General features: G+C 47.1%; 1 protein-coding gene across 14 annotated transcripts in view; it reads left to right on the forward strand.

The window, feature by feature from the left end:
• PTPRT (protein tyrosine phosphatase receptor type T) overlaps positions 1-10,730 on the forward strand; it is a 1,072,026-nt gene extending 1,061,296 nt beyond the window's left edge. For all 14 annotated transcript variants that reach the window (XM_043602349.1, XM_043602354.1, XM_043602350.1 and 11 more), the window contains 2 exons: positions 2,205-2,340; positions 3,218-10,730. In XM_043602349.1, the coding sequence (XP_043458284.1) occupies positions 2,205-2,340; positions 3,218-3,271 (190 nt within the window). In that variant the 3' untranslated portion in view covers positions 3,272-10,730. The remainder of the gene's footprint in view (positions 1-2,204; positions 2,341-3,217) is intronic.
• Positions 10,731-14,158: the final 3,428 nt, after the last annotated feature.

Consider the following 14,158-nt stretch of genomic DNA (forward strand, 5'->3'; position numbering starts at 1 on the left):
GTTTCCCATGGCACAGTGGGCTCACAGCTGTAGTGATATGTCCATTACTGGGGTACACTGTAACCTTTACCACCTATCTCAGAATGGGCAAAGCTGGGGCACAGAGTTTCCAAAATAGACCTTGATGTCATAATGCCAGGTGGAGCTCAGGACCCTTAGGGGACTGTGGCTGACAGGCTGTCATCAAGAAAGTTAGTTAACTGAGTGAGCTTCAGTTACCTCATCTGCCCAGTGCATATGTTAAAATAGGTCATCTTAAGACCCTATCGTGCTTTGTCGTTAAATATTTAGAGAACAAACATGAGTTATCTTCCAACATACAGATTCATGACATCATGGTAGCAAATATGCAAATGTTATAAAGACAGTTACTTCAGAGCCTGTGTTGGAGTCTACCCTAAGAATACAGAGTGACCTCCGAGAAGGATTCCGCAAAGATCTCGGACCCAGAGCACCTCTGTAGCTGTAACAGCCATATGTGGAACATATGACTGGCAACCATTCCCTTTGCTGCTCAGAACGTGGAGGGTTGGGGAAAGTGACTGAGAGGACTCAACTCTCTTAAAATGTGTCAGAGGAGATGGGAGTGAGCTCTTCCCTTTTTAGAGTAAATATGTCTGGAGCCCATTGAAAACACCTTACTGACCTCAGAATCGAGTTCAGTCTTTTCAAAACCAGCTATTGTTCATTGTTCCCCTCTTTCAAATAGGTGGTGTATGCACATGTCAGGAAAACCAGACACACACAAACACACACACACACACACACACACACACACACACACACACACACGACTTAAGACCACCACCTATAACAATCCTTTTTTTCTCAAAGGATGCAAATCACAAACTGGGGTTCAGGAAGATGCTGTGAGGTGTGTCACGATGGGTGACATCAGCCAAACCAAGCTAGTTCTATCCACATCCCAGAAACTGGCAGCTGGTTCCCTGCCAATTCACCCCTGCCCCTTCCACATCCCTCTCACAGACTCAGGTGGCCTCACCTTTAGCACAGAGTCATTACCATCACATCAGGGTCTCACTCCATCAGACCCTTGGATTCCTGTGCCCACTTACCTCTTTCTCTTGGACTCTGTTGTTCTTGCTTCAGAAAGTACTGAACACTCCCTCTAGGGGAATCCCTTCCTACTCTTTACCATGTGATTTTTTTCAGCCTGCTTTTTTGCAGGAGTACCTTTTTATCCATATCGCCCCTAGCCAAGGTGAGCAGCAGTTTGAACTGAAGGAAAGCATAGGCATGTTCTCCTATCAACAGGGACCTTGGCATCCTTGGAGGCCAGAGATACCAAAGAGACATCGAAATGCAATGGCCAGTGAATGGAGGGCAACTGTCTGTACTTGAAACATCTGCTCATTGGGTGTCCTATACATAAAACATCCGGGAAATCAAGTGCCTTAGTTTCCATCCAGATGTTCTTTAGACACAGGCCATTACATGAAATCATTAGTTGCTCTTGGCAACGTGCCCGGGATTTCCGAATCAGGTAGTTTCCTAAAGGGACTTTCTGTAAATAGTTGGAGGGGCATTTTCATGAACATGAATTATGGAGCACCAGAAAGGAGGGACAGAGAGATGACCCTGCCGGGAGCCCTCTAGCTCGACTCTCCAGATCGACAGGGTCTTGCTTCAACCAGGATGTCCAGAGACCTATCATCTCAAAATAGAGCATTTCAGACCCACCCAGCCCCACCCCTAAACCTAGACTGGCTGACCTGAGGCTAACAGTGATGTCTCTGGAGTTTCTATCCTTAGTAGAGGGGAAGAACTAGGATTAAAACCACCTGGAACCTTCCCCTGTGTTCACTGGATGTGTAGGTGGACCCAGATCCTCCTTTTGAACAAGGATACAGGTACCACATGTACAGAGACACACTGTCACACTGTTTGGGTCAGTGTACCATGTATGACTTTCACATGCTCATAGAACCAAAGAAACATCAGCTAATTGAATTCTCAAAGAGCATCTAGTCCAGCTCCTCCATTATATGAACAGGGAACAGCTCGTTCAAGGTCAAAGCAGGCTCATGGCACCAGTGGGACTGACACCGCTAAGGCTTTCACCATAGCCTGACCTTGCATTTGCTGGGGCAGCCACTCCCCCACTACTGCTGATGTGGCTTTAGGATGAGCAGGTGCTGGGAGGGTGCCTAGGAATATAGCTCACCTCTTCACTCTGTGTGTAGAAATGGGGGCGGCCGCAGCGGAACCTTCTGTGCCATCTGCAGTGTGTGTGAGATGATCCAGCAGCAAAACATCATTGATGTGTTCCACATTGTGAAAACACTACGTAACAACAAGTCCAACATGGTGGAGACCCTGGTGAGTGTCCCAAGAACCTTCTTCCACAGTCTGGGGGCTGGCCCTAATTCCCCTGACCTGGAGAAAATAGCATCAGATAGAAAAACACACAACAGCAGGGCGCTTAGTGAGCCCTTACAGTCTAAACCCTTTGCACAGTTATCTGCTCTGCTCGCATCCCTTCCAACCACACAAACTTCCTTCTCCTGCAGGGCAGTCCAAATATTAATCCTGACACACTAATCCTCATATCGCTAATTCAGGCTTAGGGGAAGGGATTCTGGATTAGTGGAGTGTGAATTATATTTTCAATTCAGTCCAGTCCTATTCTAATTGACCTATGTGAATTGCACAGTGTAAGCACAGGGCTCGGACACTGTGGAGAAAGTGATGGAAAGTACGTGAGCAGGCAGAGCCCAGATCATAAGGCCTGGTGCAGTGATGGGAACAGACCATACACAGGGAACTTTGATAGAAAAGCATGGTCCTACTTAGATTCTCATCCATAGACCAGCAGTGTCAGCGTCATCTAGGTGCTTGTAAGAAACACAGAATCTAAAGCCACTCCAGATTTACCCAGAGTTTGCATTTTAGAAAGATTCTTGGGTGCTTCATATGCATCTTTCAGTCTGAGAAGCACTAGTGTCCGAAACAGGGAAAAGGAAGAGAATGATCCCATTGGGCATCTGGGAAAGCGTGGGTGTGGACAGGCCCGGGGCACAACTTGGGGGGAATGTCCAGATACAGATAATTCATGGATAATTTTGAGTCAACTGTTAGTATGGATATAGATAAAGTTTCTTCCAAAATCTGTGTCTCTAACCTAAATGCATTTCTCCTTTCCTTTTTTTTCCTTCTCTTGCCTCCTCTGCTTCCTCTTTGCCTCTCCCCCTCTCAGGAACAGTATAAATTTGTATACGAGGTGGCACTGGAATATTTAAGCTCCTTTTAGCCCAATGGGATGGGGAATCTGCCGGAGCCCAGAGGCTGCTGCAGCCAAGCCCCCTTTTCTGTGAATGGCAGTGACTGGGCTCAGGGGCTAAGAGGCGGCCCCCTGCCCAACTCCAAGGAGAAGACTGGTGGTCCATGTTCCGTGGTGGGCCTGCACCTTCTGAGGGTCTCCTGTAGCTGTGGGGGATGCTGCTCTGAAAGGCCCAGACTTCCCTTCCACACCCAACCAGCCACAGCCATGGGCCCATGCACACGTGCACCCATGGCGAGGCCCTGGATTTTTTGGTTCCCAGACCTCTTGCTTTTGTTCAAGTTTGTGAATCTCATGGCAAGCCGACTGTGCGAGCGTTGGGGAGTGACAGCCTCAGCAGCACCTCCCTGCCTCACTTTTCCTTGAGAGTAGAGGAGATATCTGTTCTACTCCTCCATGCAGTCATGGAAATGATGGGGTTCTTGGAGGGGGGGGGGCCTGCTCTGCTGCCTGCTGTAGGCTCCTTCAGGGATCTCTGGCATTGGACACCTGCCGGTCTGGATCAGTGTGACCTCGGAATGCTCCTGAGACCACAGCAGAGGTCCCCATTCTCAAACATAACCTGCATGGGGTTTGGCCCAATACCATTTTGAACCCCTCCCCCAGCCTAGGCCTTGACCTGTTGTTCACTGGCCAGTCCGCTGTGTCCACGCCCTTTGATAAAGGTTCTCTTTGCTTTTTTTGTAATCAGTGGGAGGGAGAGTGTGGAATGTTGCTGCTCTTCCTTTTCTTTGTGAAAAGGAACCATCTCTTGGAGGGCAGGGCTGACCTTGTGTCTCTTGGGTGGTGGCTTCCTTTAGGAGAGAGAAAAGAGTTGGTTATTTTCTGAAGTGTATAGGGAAAAAACTTTATTTGGGCATGTAAAATCTTAGTCTCTTACGTCAAAATAAAAGGGGGAGAGAAGTTTGGGTATGTAACTATAAGACAAATCTCTTGGGCCTGTAATCTTTCCTGGCAATGTCCTTAAAAGATCCCACCCTAGGACAGCGATGCCATTGAGCAAGGGCGACAGGCTAGTCTGAAGATGGTCCCTTCAGATGGGGCAGATGATACTAGCTTTGTGCATAATCTTGGATCCCCAAATTTGAATTCCTTCCTAGAGAAACCCCTAGCTGACATCTTGAAAAAGGTCATCATGGGCCCAGTTATGCTCTAGTTTAAAATAGGCCAAGGAGATCACACCAGGGATCTAGGATCTTATTGAAAGTAGAGTATGGGTGACCCAGTGACAGGGAAGCAATATTTGCTAAGCATCTACTGTATGTCGGGCTTGGCACATTCCTTATGACATCTCACGCAGTCCTAGAACCCCCATGAGAGAACTACTAGCCTGTCATCTCTACTTTACAACTGAGGAAACTGAGGCATCTTCCTCAATGATGAAATCCTGGGTTCCAGAAAGGCAGATATTGGTGATAAGACCCGTTTGTACTGTTTCCTTCATCTTTCTCAGCAAAGCACTTATTTTATGGAGGGAAAATAAGGCCAGAAACTTCTGAGCAGAGAACTCCACAATGGAGTTCTTTCTTTCTGATGCGAGTTCTTCTGGGAAGCCCAGTAGTTCAGATATATTTTAGTAAGTCATTCCCAGCTCCCCAGGAAAGCTAGTCCCATCTGATTTCTTGGCCAATGAAAACAGTTGCCTGTTTCCTCAGGCTGTGAGGTCTGTAAGCCAGGGACATGCTCTACTTTGGCCTCTACTAGGTGTTGAGGCACAGTATTTGGCAGCCTCAGGGCAGCCTGGGATCTAGGAAGCTCCACGTGGAGGCTGGTCTGGCCCCAGACAGGAGATAAGGAGCACAGAATTCAATAAGGCACAGTTTTCCTCCCCAAGAGCTCCCTGTATACTGGGGAGCTTGAACCCCAGTATGGGAGTGGTGCAGCATATGAACATCATATGAAACTGGGAGCAAGAGACCCTCTGCCTGCCTACGACTTCCTAGAGGAAGTAGTGCCCATTCAAGCTGGGTCTCAACAGGTAGAAAAAAGAGGAAAAGGAAATCAGTCCAAGGGATCAGGATGTATAGTGGCAAAGAGGTGTGAAAACTCCTTGGGATGGGAGGCAGGCAGGTGAGAGGTCAGCCCAGCTGGAGCAAAGCATGACAGGAGGGGCGGCAGGAGATGAGCCAGGGTCAGGGAGAAGAGTGTTCCACCAAAAGCACAGACTTACCCCTACAGGCAACAGAGAGCGAGGAGAGCATCTGAGTGATGTGCTCAGCTCAGTGTTAGAGAAGACTCTCTCTGGGGCCAGTGAGGCTGCCTCCTTTCCTTTCATCAGACACTGTGAAAACATTCCCTTAAGCGTGTGCTTTTTACTATCACATCTATTTGTCTGTCTGCTCATTATTTTGTTGCTGGAACAAAATATGCAGTGGATCATGAGACTCCACTCTTGTGAGAAACTCAGGGTCTCTGCTCTACCGTGGAGCAGGGTGACCACTGCAGGCCCATGAGGATGGGACATGAAAGGAGCCCACAGAAACTGTTCCCATTGGTGTGGGCTCTGGAGCTGTCTGGAAGTCCAGGGACACCAGACGTGATCACAGAAGGGCTGTCACTTTGCAGGTTCAAAAGGAAGCATCTCAAAGGGAAGGAAGGCAAAGAAGCCCCCCAGTGAACTCACTCTTCTCCTTTGATGGGTCCTTTCCCCGGTGTACTTGAGCAGGTCCCCAGGCCCCAGCTCCCACTGGTCGTGCTGGCTTCCCCTGGCTCCAGTCCACTGCTCCTGCCAGCCCTCACACAGCCTTCAAGGAGCCTGTAGCAGAGAAAATCAAATGCTCTTTGCTCAGACCCTGGCTCATCCATGCAGAATGGGGGAGGGGGGCTATCCAACACAAATCCTAGTATTTATTTTGCTCTGGAAGGGGTGACAGAGCTGGCAGATAAAAATGACACTGGCTTCTATCATTTCAAATGGTAGGAATTTAAATTTTGACTTTAGGGATAAGGGAAGTTGTAAAAATTCAGGCCATGGTGGGGTAATTGACCCAACAAGGCCCAGCGATGGTTCCCCCAGTTCAGCGCCCCCATTTCCTCAAAATGCAGCTACTCTCCAAAGAAGGCATGGCAGTGAACAGGTCTTAGGCCAGTTTACAGAGGAAGAAATTAAGGCTCATGATGGGAATATTTTCCCTAAGATTGCACATGGCATGCATGTAGCAGGGCATGATGGATGGGATGGGGGCACTGATGCCCTGGAATTTGGACTTGATCCATTGCCTGGGAAATAAGAGAAAACACCACCTCCCCCAAGGTATCTTCCCACCCCATTCCACTTAGAGGATGGGCTACCTTTTACAATTCAGAGGAAAACCGTATCAGTAGTATCAATCTCTGGGTTTCCACATCAAAGACTAGCCTCTCGTCTCTGGGGAGCCAAGGGAAGTACCCCCAAGTAGTACAGAGCCTCAGGGCCACCTCCTAGGTATGGACCCTGTTTGGAGATGTGCAGAAGAAGCCAGGAACTCTCCCCAAGCTGCATGCATTTGTGGCCTAGATGGCTTTAGGCAGTATCTTAGCTGTGCCTCAACATTGTGTCCTTTCGCCCTTTCTGGGCCTCTAGATGACCACAGAAGGCCTCCCTTTGTGGGAACAGAGGGATCAGATTGCTTTTAGTACTGGCCTCCTCTTTGGGTGTGGCCTGAGCAGTGGCCTGCCAACTGTGAGCCTTCACATGGAACCAGAAGACCGTGTGCTGGGGACTCTTAACAAGTGAGCTCACAGAATTCTCCCAACATCCCTAAGATGTGTTTGCAACTGTCACCATCTTACAGATGAGGAAACTGAGGCTCAGAGAGGAGAAATCACTTGTCCACAGTTCCCCAGTTAGTGAACAGAGGGGATCCAGGAATTAAACTGATTCTTCTGACTTCAAAGACAATATTTTTCCTCCATTGTGTCTCAGGTTTTCCTACGGGTCTACCCATAATAGCAAAGCCTGGGGTGGAACAGATAACCCAATGGATCTTGTAAAGCCCAAATCAGACAAGCTTAAAATTCCTCCACAGTTTCTTGTTTTACTTTAACAATTCATGTGATACCTGCCTTCTACTCTAATTTGCCTGATTTAATAGGACTATATTTTTTACATGATGTGCCCTGGTCCTTCATGTGGCTTTGGTCCCCTCAACTCCCTATGACAGACCCTAGGGAATCATATCCCAGTCTGAGAGGCACCATGTCTGGCCATGCTGCTTCCTTCCTCCTGAGGCCAATTCCAGACTCAGGCTCAAGACCAGCTCAGCTTCCCCAGGCAGATCCTTTGGTGTGGGGGTACCGTGACCTCACTGTTCATGGGTTGATCTCAACTCGTTTCTTCCAGTTAGATGCTGGAAAGAACCCACTGGTATATCCTAGAATGATGAGGATGTGTCCATCTGGCATAGTGAAGGGTGAGCCCACAACACTGTAAAGGGAAAGGATAAGATGCACACAGGCTTTCTCAGCAGATTCCTGAAGGCTGGGACTTGGAGAAGGTGTGATGTACTCTGTCCAGGTGGAGTCACATAGTTGCTAATGTGGGCAAATCTAAGGACATGCTTCACATGAGGGGCTGGGGGTCTGGAAGGCTTCTTACTTTACTTCAATCACACATACTTGGCTCCTGCCACATGCCAGGGCCCTGGAAGGGGTGCTGCCAGGAACAACAGGTTATTATGGGACAGTTCATCCCGTGGTGAGGCATTGGGGTGGCAGTGGAAAGAGCTTAGTCTTTGGTTCAAATCACATCCTGACCATTTCTTAGCTGTAGAATGTTAGGCCAACCAATTAATGGGAAAAGATGTGAAAAGAGGAGCCTCGGCCAAGGTAGAAGGCACAGATTTGGAGAGCTTTGGGCAGGAAAACAGGAAGGCAAGGCCAAGAAGTTGGGACCCAACGGAAACACTCAAGTATGCACATGAACTACAGGGAAAAGTGGTCATTTCTGTGGCCCAGCAGGACAGGGGACAGGGAAGCCTGGCCAGGACCACTGGGAGCAAGGGTGTCACTTTAGAATAAGTTTCACTGTCTCAGAAAAAAGGCTGTAATTCTCCTTGTGACCAACCAAATCATGTCTATCCATCATCTGCTTGCTGTTGCTAAACCAGCTCCTAATCTGTGTCCTCACCAGGGTCCACATTTCCTCAGCTCTGGCATGAATCCTGCTGTGTGCATACAGGTGTCAGTCTACTTAGGCTGCTCAGACAGCAGAAGGGTGGCCCAGGGAAGGATAGCCATGCAGGCACCATGTCATCTCAGCAGGAGTAACTGTCCAACCCCGACCCAGAGACACTGAAGGAGATAATTCCCCTCCACCTCACTACCTTAGAAAAGAATGAAGAAAGCCACCCTCCTTTTGCCTTCATCTGGTCACTGCTGGGCTAGACAGGCCATCAGCACCCAGCTAAGTCAGGAGGAATGCTGTGGGAAACGTGAACAAGCCCAGGAGTAAGAGGAGCAGGGTGCTAGCAGATTGTTCTGGGCCAGATCTCTGGGGTAATTAGCACCCACAATGGTAGACCCTAGGCTTGGCATCCTAGCTATCTAAGTAAGAGCTTGGGGGTGGTCCATAGGGGCTCATACAAGGAATGTGAGAGGACTCCAGATGAAAGAGGCTATAGGTAAGACCCCTTTGGGGCTGGATCACCATGTAATCTCCTTCTGTATCCAAGAGCTTCTCTGGGTGTTGGGATTTGGACCCTGATTCTTGGTTGGCATGTTCAGAGAATGAGCGTCTGAGGGCAGTAGAACATTAGACAGGAAGGTATCGGTGTGAAAGCCTGGAGCTCAGGGTAATTAATGTAATTCATGGTTCCTTGGTGAGTCGAATTCTTAGATTTGGGGGAGGAAAGGGAATGTGAAGTAACCTGCCAGCAGTGCAAAACTGGGTAAGCACACTTCAGTGCATTTGAGCTTGTGAATACAAATCTGTAGGCCTCCTGTGAGATGGTCTCACAAACTCACCATGCCCCCACCTCTCCCATGGAAGATTAACGATTGAAGATGTTCCTTGGGTCAAAGCACCAGGGCAGTCCAGAGGCTCTGAGAACCAAGTAGTGCCATCCCAGTTCAAATCAGACTTCCAAAGGGTCAGGCAGAATGCTAGTGCCCATATGCTCCATAGGTCTGTAGATCATTGGACAAATTCAAGCATGGTTCTCTAGTCCCAGGTCACTCCTGTGAGTGGAACTAGGACCACTAGGTAAAGCTTGATGACTATAAGGAAGAATTTGCTATATGCCAGAGAGGATAAGCTGCCCATATGAGCAGTGGTCCTACAGAGCCAGATATCTCTTTAAAGGGAAGAAAGAGAATTGCTGAGATGACCTTTAACTTTCTTCCACCCTAGATGAGTGATATTTAATGCAGGTGGGACCATATTTGAACTCCTTCATTCCTGCAGAGCACAAAACCAAGGCTGGGTTTGGTTTGTGCAGGTTGAAGTTCCCTGCTCTCCTGTCCAAGTCTTCCCACCATGCAGGCGAAGATGCTGCTCTGGCCCCATAGCCAGCACTAATCCAGGCTGGTTATCACCAAAATGTCCAGAGCGAATAGCTGCTTTGCCACAGACCCAATGCCCACCAAGATCTGTGATGAGACCAACCATACTTCAGATCCACTGGCCAACAAAGCCTTCAGTGGTAGCCAGAACTAGTAAAGGTCCAAGCAGGACCCAGAGCAGGGCTTTGCTTACCACACACATGGTCTCCAGAGGTTACTTCTACCCCACTCCCCACTGAAGGCCTGTTGGAGCAGACTGCATAAAGTAAAAGCACAGTGACTCTGTTGGCACATAATTGTAATCATCCCCAAAGCATCCATTTCATTGCCAGGTGGATCCTGGGCTAGCCCAAGTTAATCCAGGCTAACCCGTGTTGGCAATCATACTCAGAAGCACTTTTTCACCCTAAATCAACTAGCCAATAAAAGGCAGAGTTGGGGCTTCTACCATTGCCTTGGCTACTGGACACCATCACAGCCCTCTAAGGGTCATCATGGGGTTCCCACATGACTTGAGGGAGACTGACATTTTCACATCCACTGGGCATATGATATTGCATGAGACCAAAGTCTCCACACTGTTTGCAGCCTCCTCCATGAATCCCAATGGCCTGCACTTGTACAGTTTGGGTGTTTGATAGATAAAGCACGTATGAGAAGAGAAAACAAAATAAATCAACTTTTTTAAAAAGCCAGCACTGTGCTGTCAATGTTCTTTTTTTTTCCTTTTCCTTTCCAATTCTAGCTTAAAAAACCAGAAGGTAAATAATGTCAGGTCAATGAATATCAGATATATTTTTTGACTGTACATTACAGTGAAGTGTAATCTTTTTACACCCTGCAAGTCCATCTTATTTATTCTTGTAAATGTTCCCTGACAATGTTTGTAATATGGCTGTGTTGAAATCTATACAATAAAGCTGTGATCCTGAGATTCATGTTTTCCTAAGATATTCGCACTGGTTTCTTCCTGGGGTTGGGTGGGAGTGAGGGGAAGACAAGTGGAAGAAGGAAGATGAGAAAAATCTATGACCTTCTAGGTTTCTTTATGTTTGTTTAATCCTCACATCTATAATGCAGGAAGGGTGTATTATCCCCTCTTTGCAGATGAGAAAGTTGAGGTTCATAAACATTAAGGGATTTTCCATGATTCTACATTGAGCTACTGAAAGGGTAGAGTCTAAAACAGTCCCCCCCCGCCCCCGTCCAAGTGTGGTCCATAGAGACCTGGCACCACAATTACTCAGGAAATTTGTTAACGGACAAATTTTTAAGCCCCTACAGAATCACAGTTTCAAGATCTGCATACTAACAAACTTCCTGGATATAGAAGTTAGCTACTGCCGCATAATATACCACCCCAAAACTCAGTGACTTAAACAGTAGTCCTCTCTGGTGTTCAGCTGGGGTCTGACTGATCTAGGCTGGGTCAGCTGGCCCACTCATGGGTTCTACTCCAGGCCAGGCTTGCCTGGGATGCCTTGGCTAGGGCATCTTTGCTCCCTGTAGCTGTTATCCTCCCCCCTGGGGACAGCAGGCTAGCCTAGTCATGGTCTTCTTATGGTGATAGGAGCACGACAAAAAATGTCCAGTCACATCAGCTGCTTTGAAACAGGTCTGCAACATCCCATTGGGTAAGACTGGTTCCACGGCATCAAGATGCATAGAAGTCTACTTCTTGACACAGAACCTCCTTTTCAGTGTTCTAATAAATGCTGACATTAGGCACTACACCAGTGATGCCAGATGCAGACTTTAACCCTCTCATCTCAGACCCATAGATCATCTACATCAGCTCAACTGAGAAACTTCTAAACATGCACAGTCTAATTCAGTTGGTCCAGGATGTGTGCCCAGAATCTTCATGCTTAACAAGGTGCCCGAGGTGATTGTAATACATGCTGGAATTGTGCAAGCACTGTTCTAAATGCTGTTGCTATTACAGAGGGCCAAATCCGACAGGGAGACAAATCAGTTCCCAAACTAGTGTATGAGGCTGCCAGTCTCTGAGTTGGATGCACAAGCTCTCTCCAGGTAAGCAGAAGAAACAGCTGGAACTAATTATTTGGAGTTTACTGGTTCCCAAGTTTTCTGTACATATCCAGATAGAAGCATGAGCCATAGGGTCAGAACCCAGGGTACACTTGTTCTCATTCAGCTTTAGGAACCCTGGCAGGGTTCTTCAACCTAAGAGACCTATATTTACGACCCACCAGAACCCACCTGCACTCCCAAAAGCCACAGAGCCTGGAGAACCTATACCTCCCAGCTTGGGTCCTGAGTGGGGAACCTGGTGGCCAGCCAGCTAGTAGTAATCCTTGTCCCTCTGTCCTTAGTCATGTTAATCTCACTTACTCTGCCTGCTATATTTATTCATTTGCCACAAATGTAATAGTTGACATTGGGAAAAATAAAATTAGAAAGAAGGAAAAAATCTCACATATCTCCTAATAACCAAAATACTTTAGGGCATATTGTTTTTCCCCAAAATGGAAATAACTTTTTAAGAGTTATTATAAAAGTAGCATATACTCATTTGAAAGAAGACACAACAGATGAACATAGGGGAAGGGAAGGAAAAATAAGATCAAAACACAGAGGGAGGCAAACCATAAGAGACTCTTAAATACAGACAACAAACTGGGGGGTTGCTGGAGAGGAGGTGAGGGGGGGATGGGCTGGATGGGTGATGGGTGTTGGGGAGGGCACTTTTTGGGATGAGCACTGGGTTTCATATGTAAGAGGTCACTGGGTTCTACTGAAGCCATGACAACACTGTATGTTAACTAACTTGAATTTAAATTTAGAAAAAAGAAAGAACTCAATATAAAATTGCTTGAGACATAAGGTAAAAGTCACCACTTCTCAAAGGCACTTGTTAATATTTTTATGCCATTCCAGACCTTTCTATGCATATATAAACATATATACATATACATACATGCTGATAGGCTCCTTACCACTTAACATCATGCTGTGGTAATATTTCTATGGACATATGCTTAGATAGCTATCATCTTTCTTGACACGCTCCCAGTACTTCTGCAACCTGAGGGTAACCTGTTTGAGTATGTCAAGACTCAGGTGCTCTCACAGTGATATCTTTGAACCATACCCCTGTGTGCTCCAAACCTGGAGACTGGCCAGAGAGGCACAATTCTCCTTACATACCTACTAGCTGCCCAGGTGGGTCCTAGCCTAGCCCTCCTTTCTGGCTGGACCTGAAGTGAGGGTCCACATCAAACCTTAAAGCACCTTGGTGAGACTCTGATGGGTAGCTCTGGTTCAGCCTAAGATCTTCCTCCAGTCCAGGAGTTTAAGCTTTCCATGTGAACTCCAGCGGATCTAAAAGCCCTCAGACCCTTAAGGACATAGCACAAGGTTACCAACATGCCATGCAAGACGCGAGAAGAGGGATTTGATTTCCTCTGGCAGGGTCTAGGATAGTAAGGAGAAAGGAACCAAGAGAAGTGCAGAAGCAGCTGATGGGATAAGGAGAAGAAACCATTCTTGGTTAATTTTAGAAAAATCTTGACTCCACAAGGACTTGGCCTAAGTAGCTTTCTCTTGAAAACTAGCAAAGGGACTGAACCTGAAATCTCCATTAGCATGCAGTAGAGATACAGCACCGACACAGAGACGACCCCCACAGACTGAGAACTAGAGGCTGGAGCATGGGAATAAACCCATGGAGATTGGAAGAAAACTAAGGAGGATTTCAGTTTCCACAATCCACGGATTACGCATTGAAATAAAGCTGAACTAATTGTTCAAGGAATCCAAAGTGCATGGAAAGATAGAGAAACATACAGAGAAATACAGATGTACAGAGAACACAGACTGAATATACAAATGAATGACTGTATCAGTATATCCATAGTGATTATCTCTCTTCACAGAGAATATGAGTGACTTTTGTTCTTTATATGTTCTATGTTTTCTAAATTTGATGTTACTCTCATGCCTTGAAAAACCACTTATAGGGGCGCCTGGGTGGCTCAGTCAGTTAAGCGGCCGACTTCTGCTGGGGTTATGATTTCGCAGTCTGTGAGTTCGAGCCCCGCGTCGGGCTCTGTGCTGAGAGCTCAGAGCCTGGAGCCTGCTTCGGATTCTGTGTCTCCCTCTCTCTGACCCTCCCCCGTTCATGCTCTGTCTCTGTCTCAAAAATAAATAAACGTTAAAAAATTAAAAAAAAAAAAGAAAAACCACTTATATAAAAAGGTAGGGGGAGCAGCACATAGAAAAATGAAAGCAGGATAGACACGATGGTGCCAGGAATGGGATCAGACCCAAAAGACTTACCAACACCTGGGTCAAGAGGTTCAAAACCTTGGCACTGCCAAACCACCCAGGAAGGAGAACACAGTCAATTGGCTT

The sequence above is a fragment of the Prionailurus bengalensis genome, chromosome A3, assembly GCF_016509475.1.
Source record: "Prionailurus bengalensis isolate Pbe53 chromosome A3, Fcat_Pben_1.1_paternal_pri, whole genome shotgun sequence".
Taxonomy (NCBI): Eukaryota; Metazoa; Chordata; class Mammalia; order Carnivora; family Felidae; genus Prionailurus; species Prionailurus bengalensis.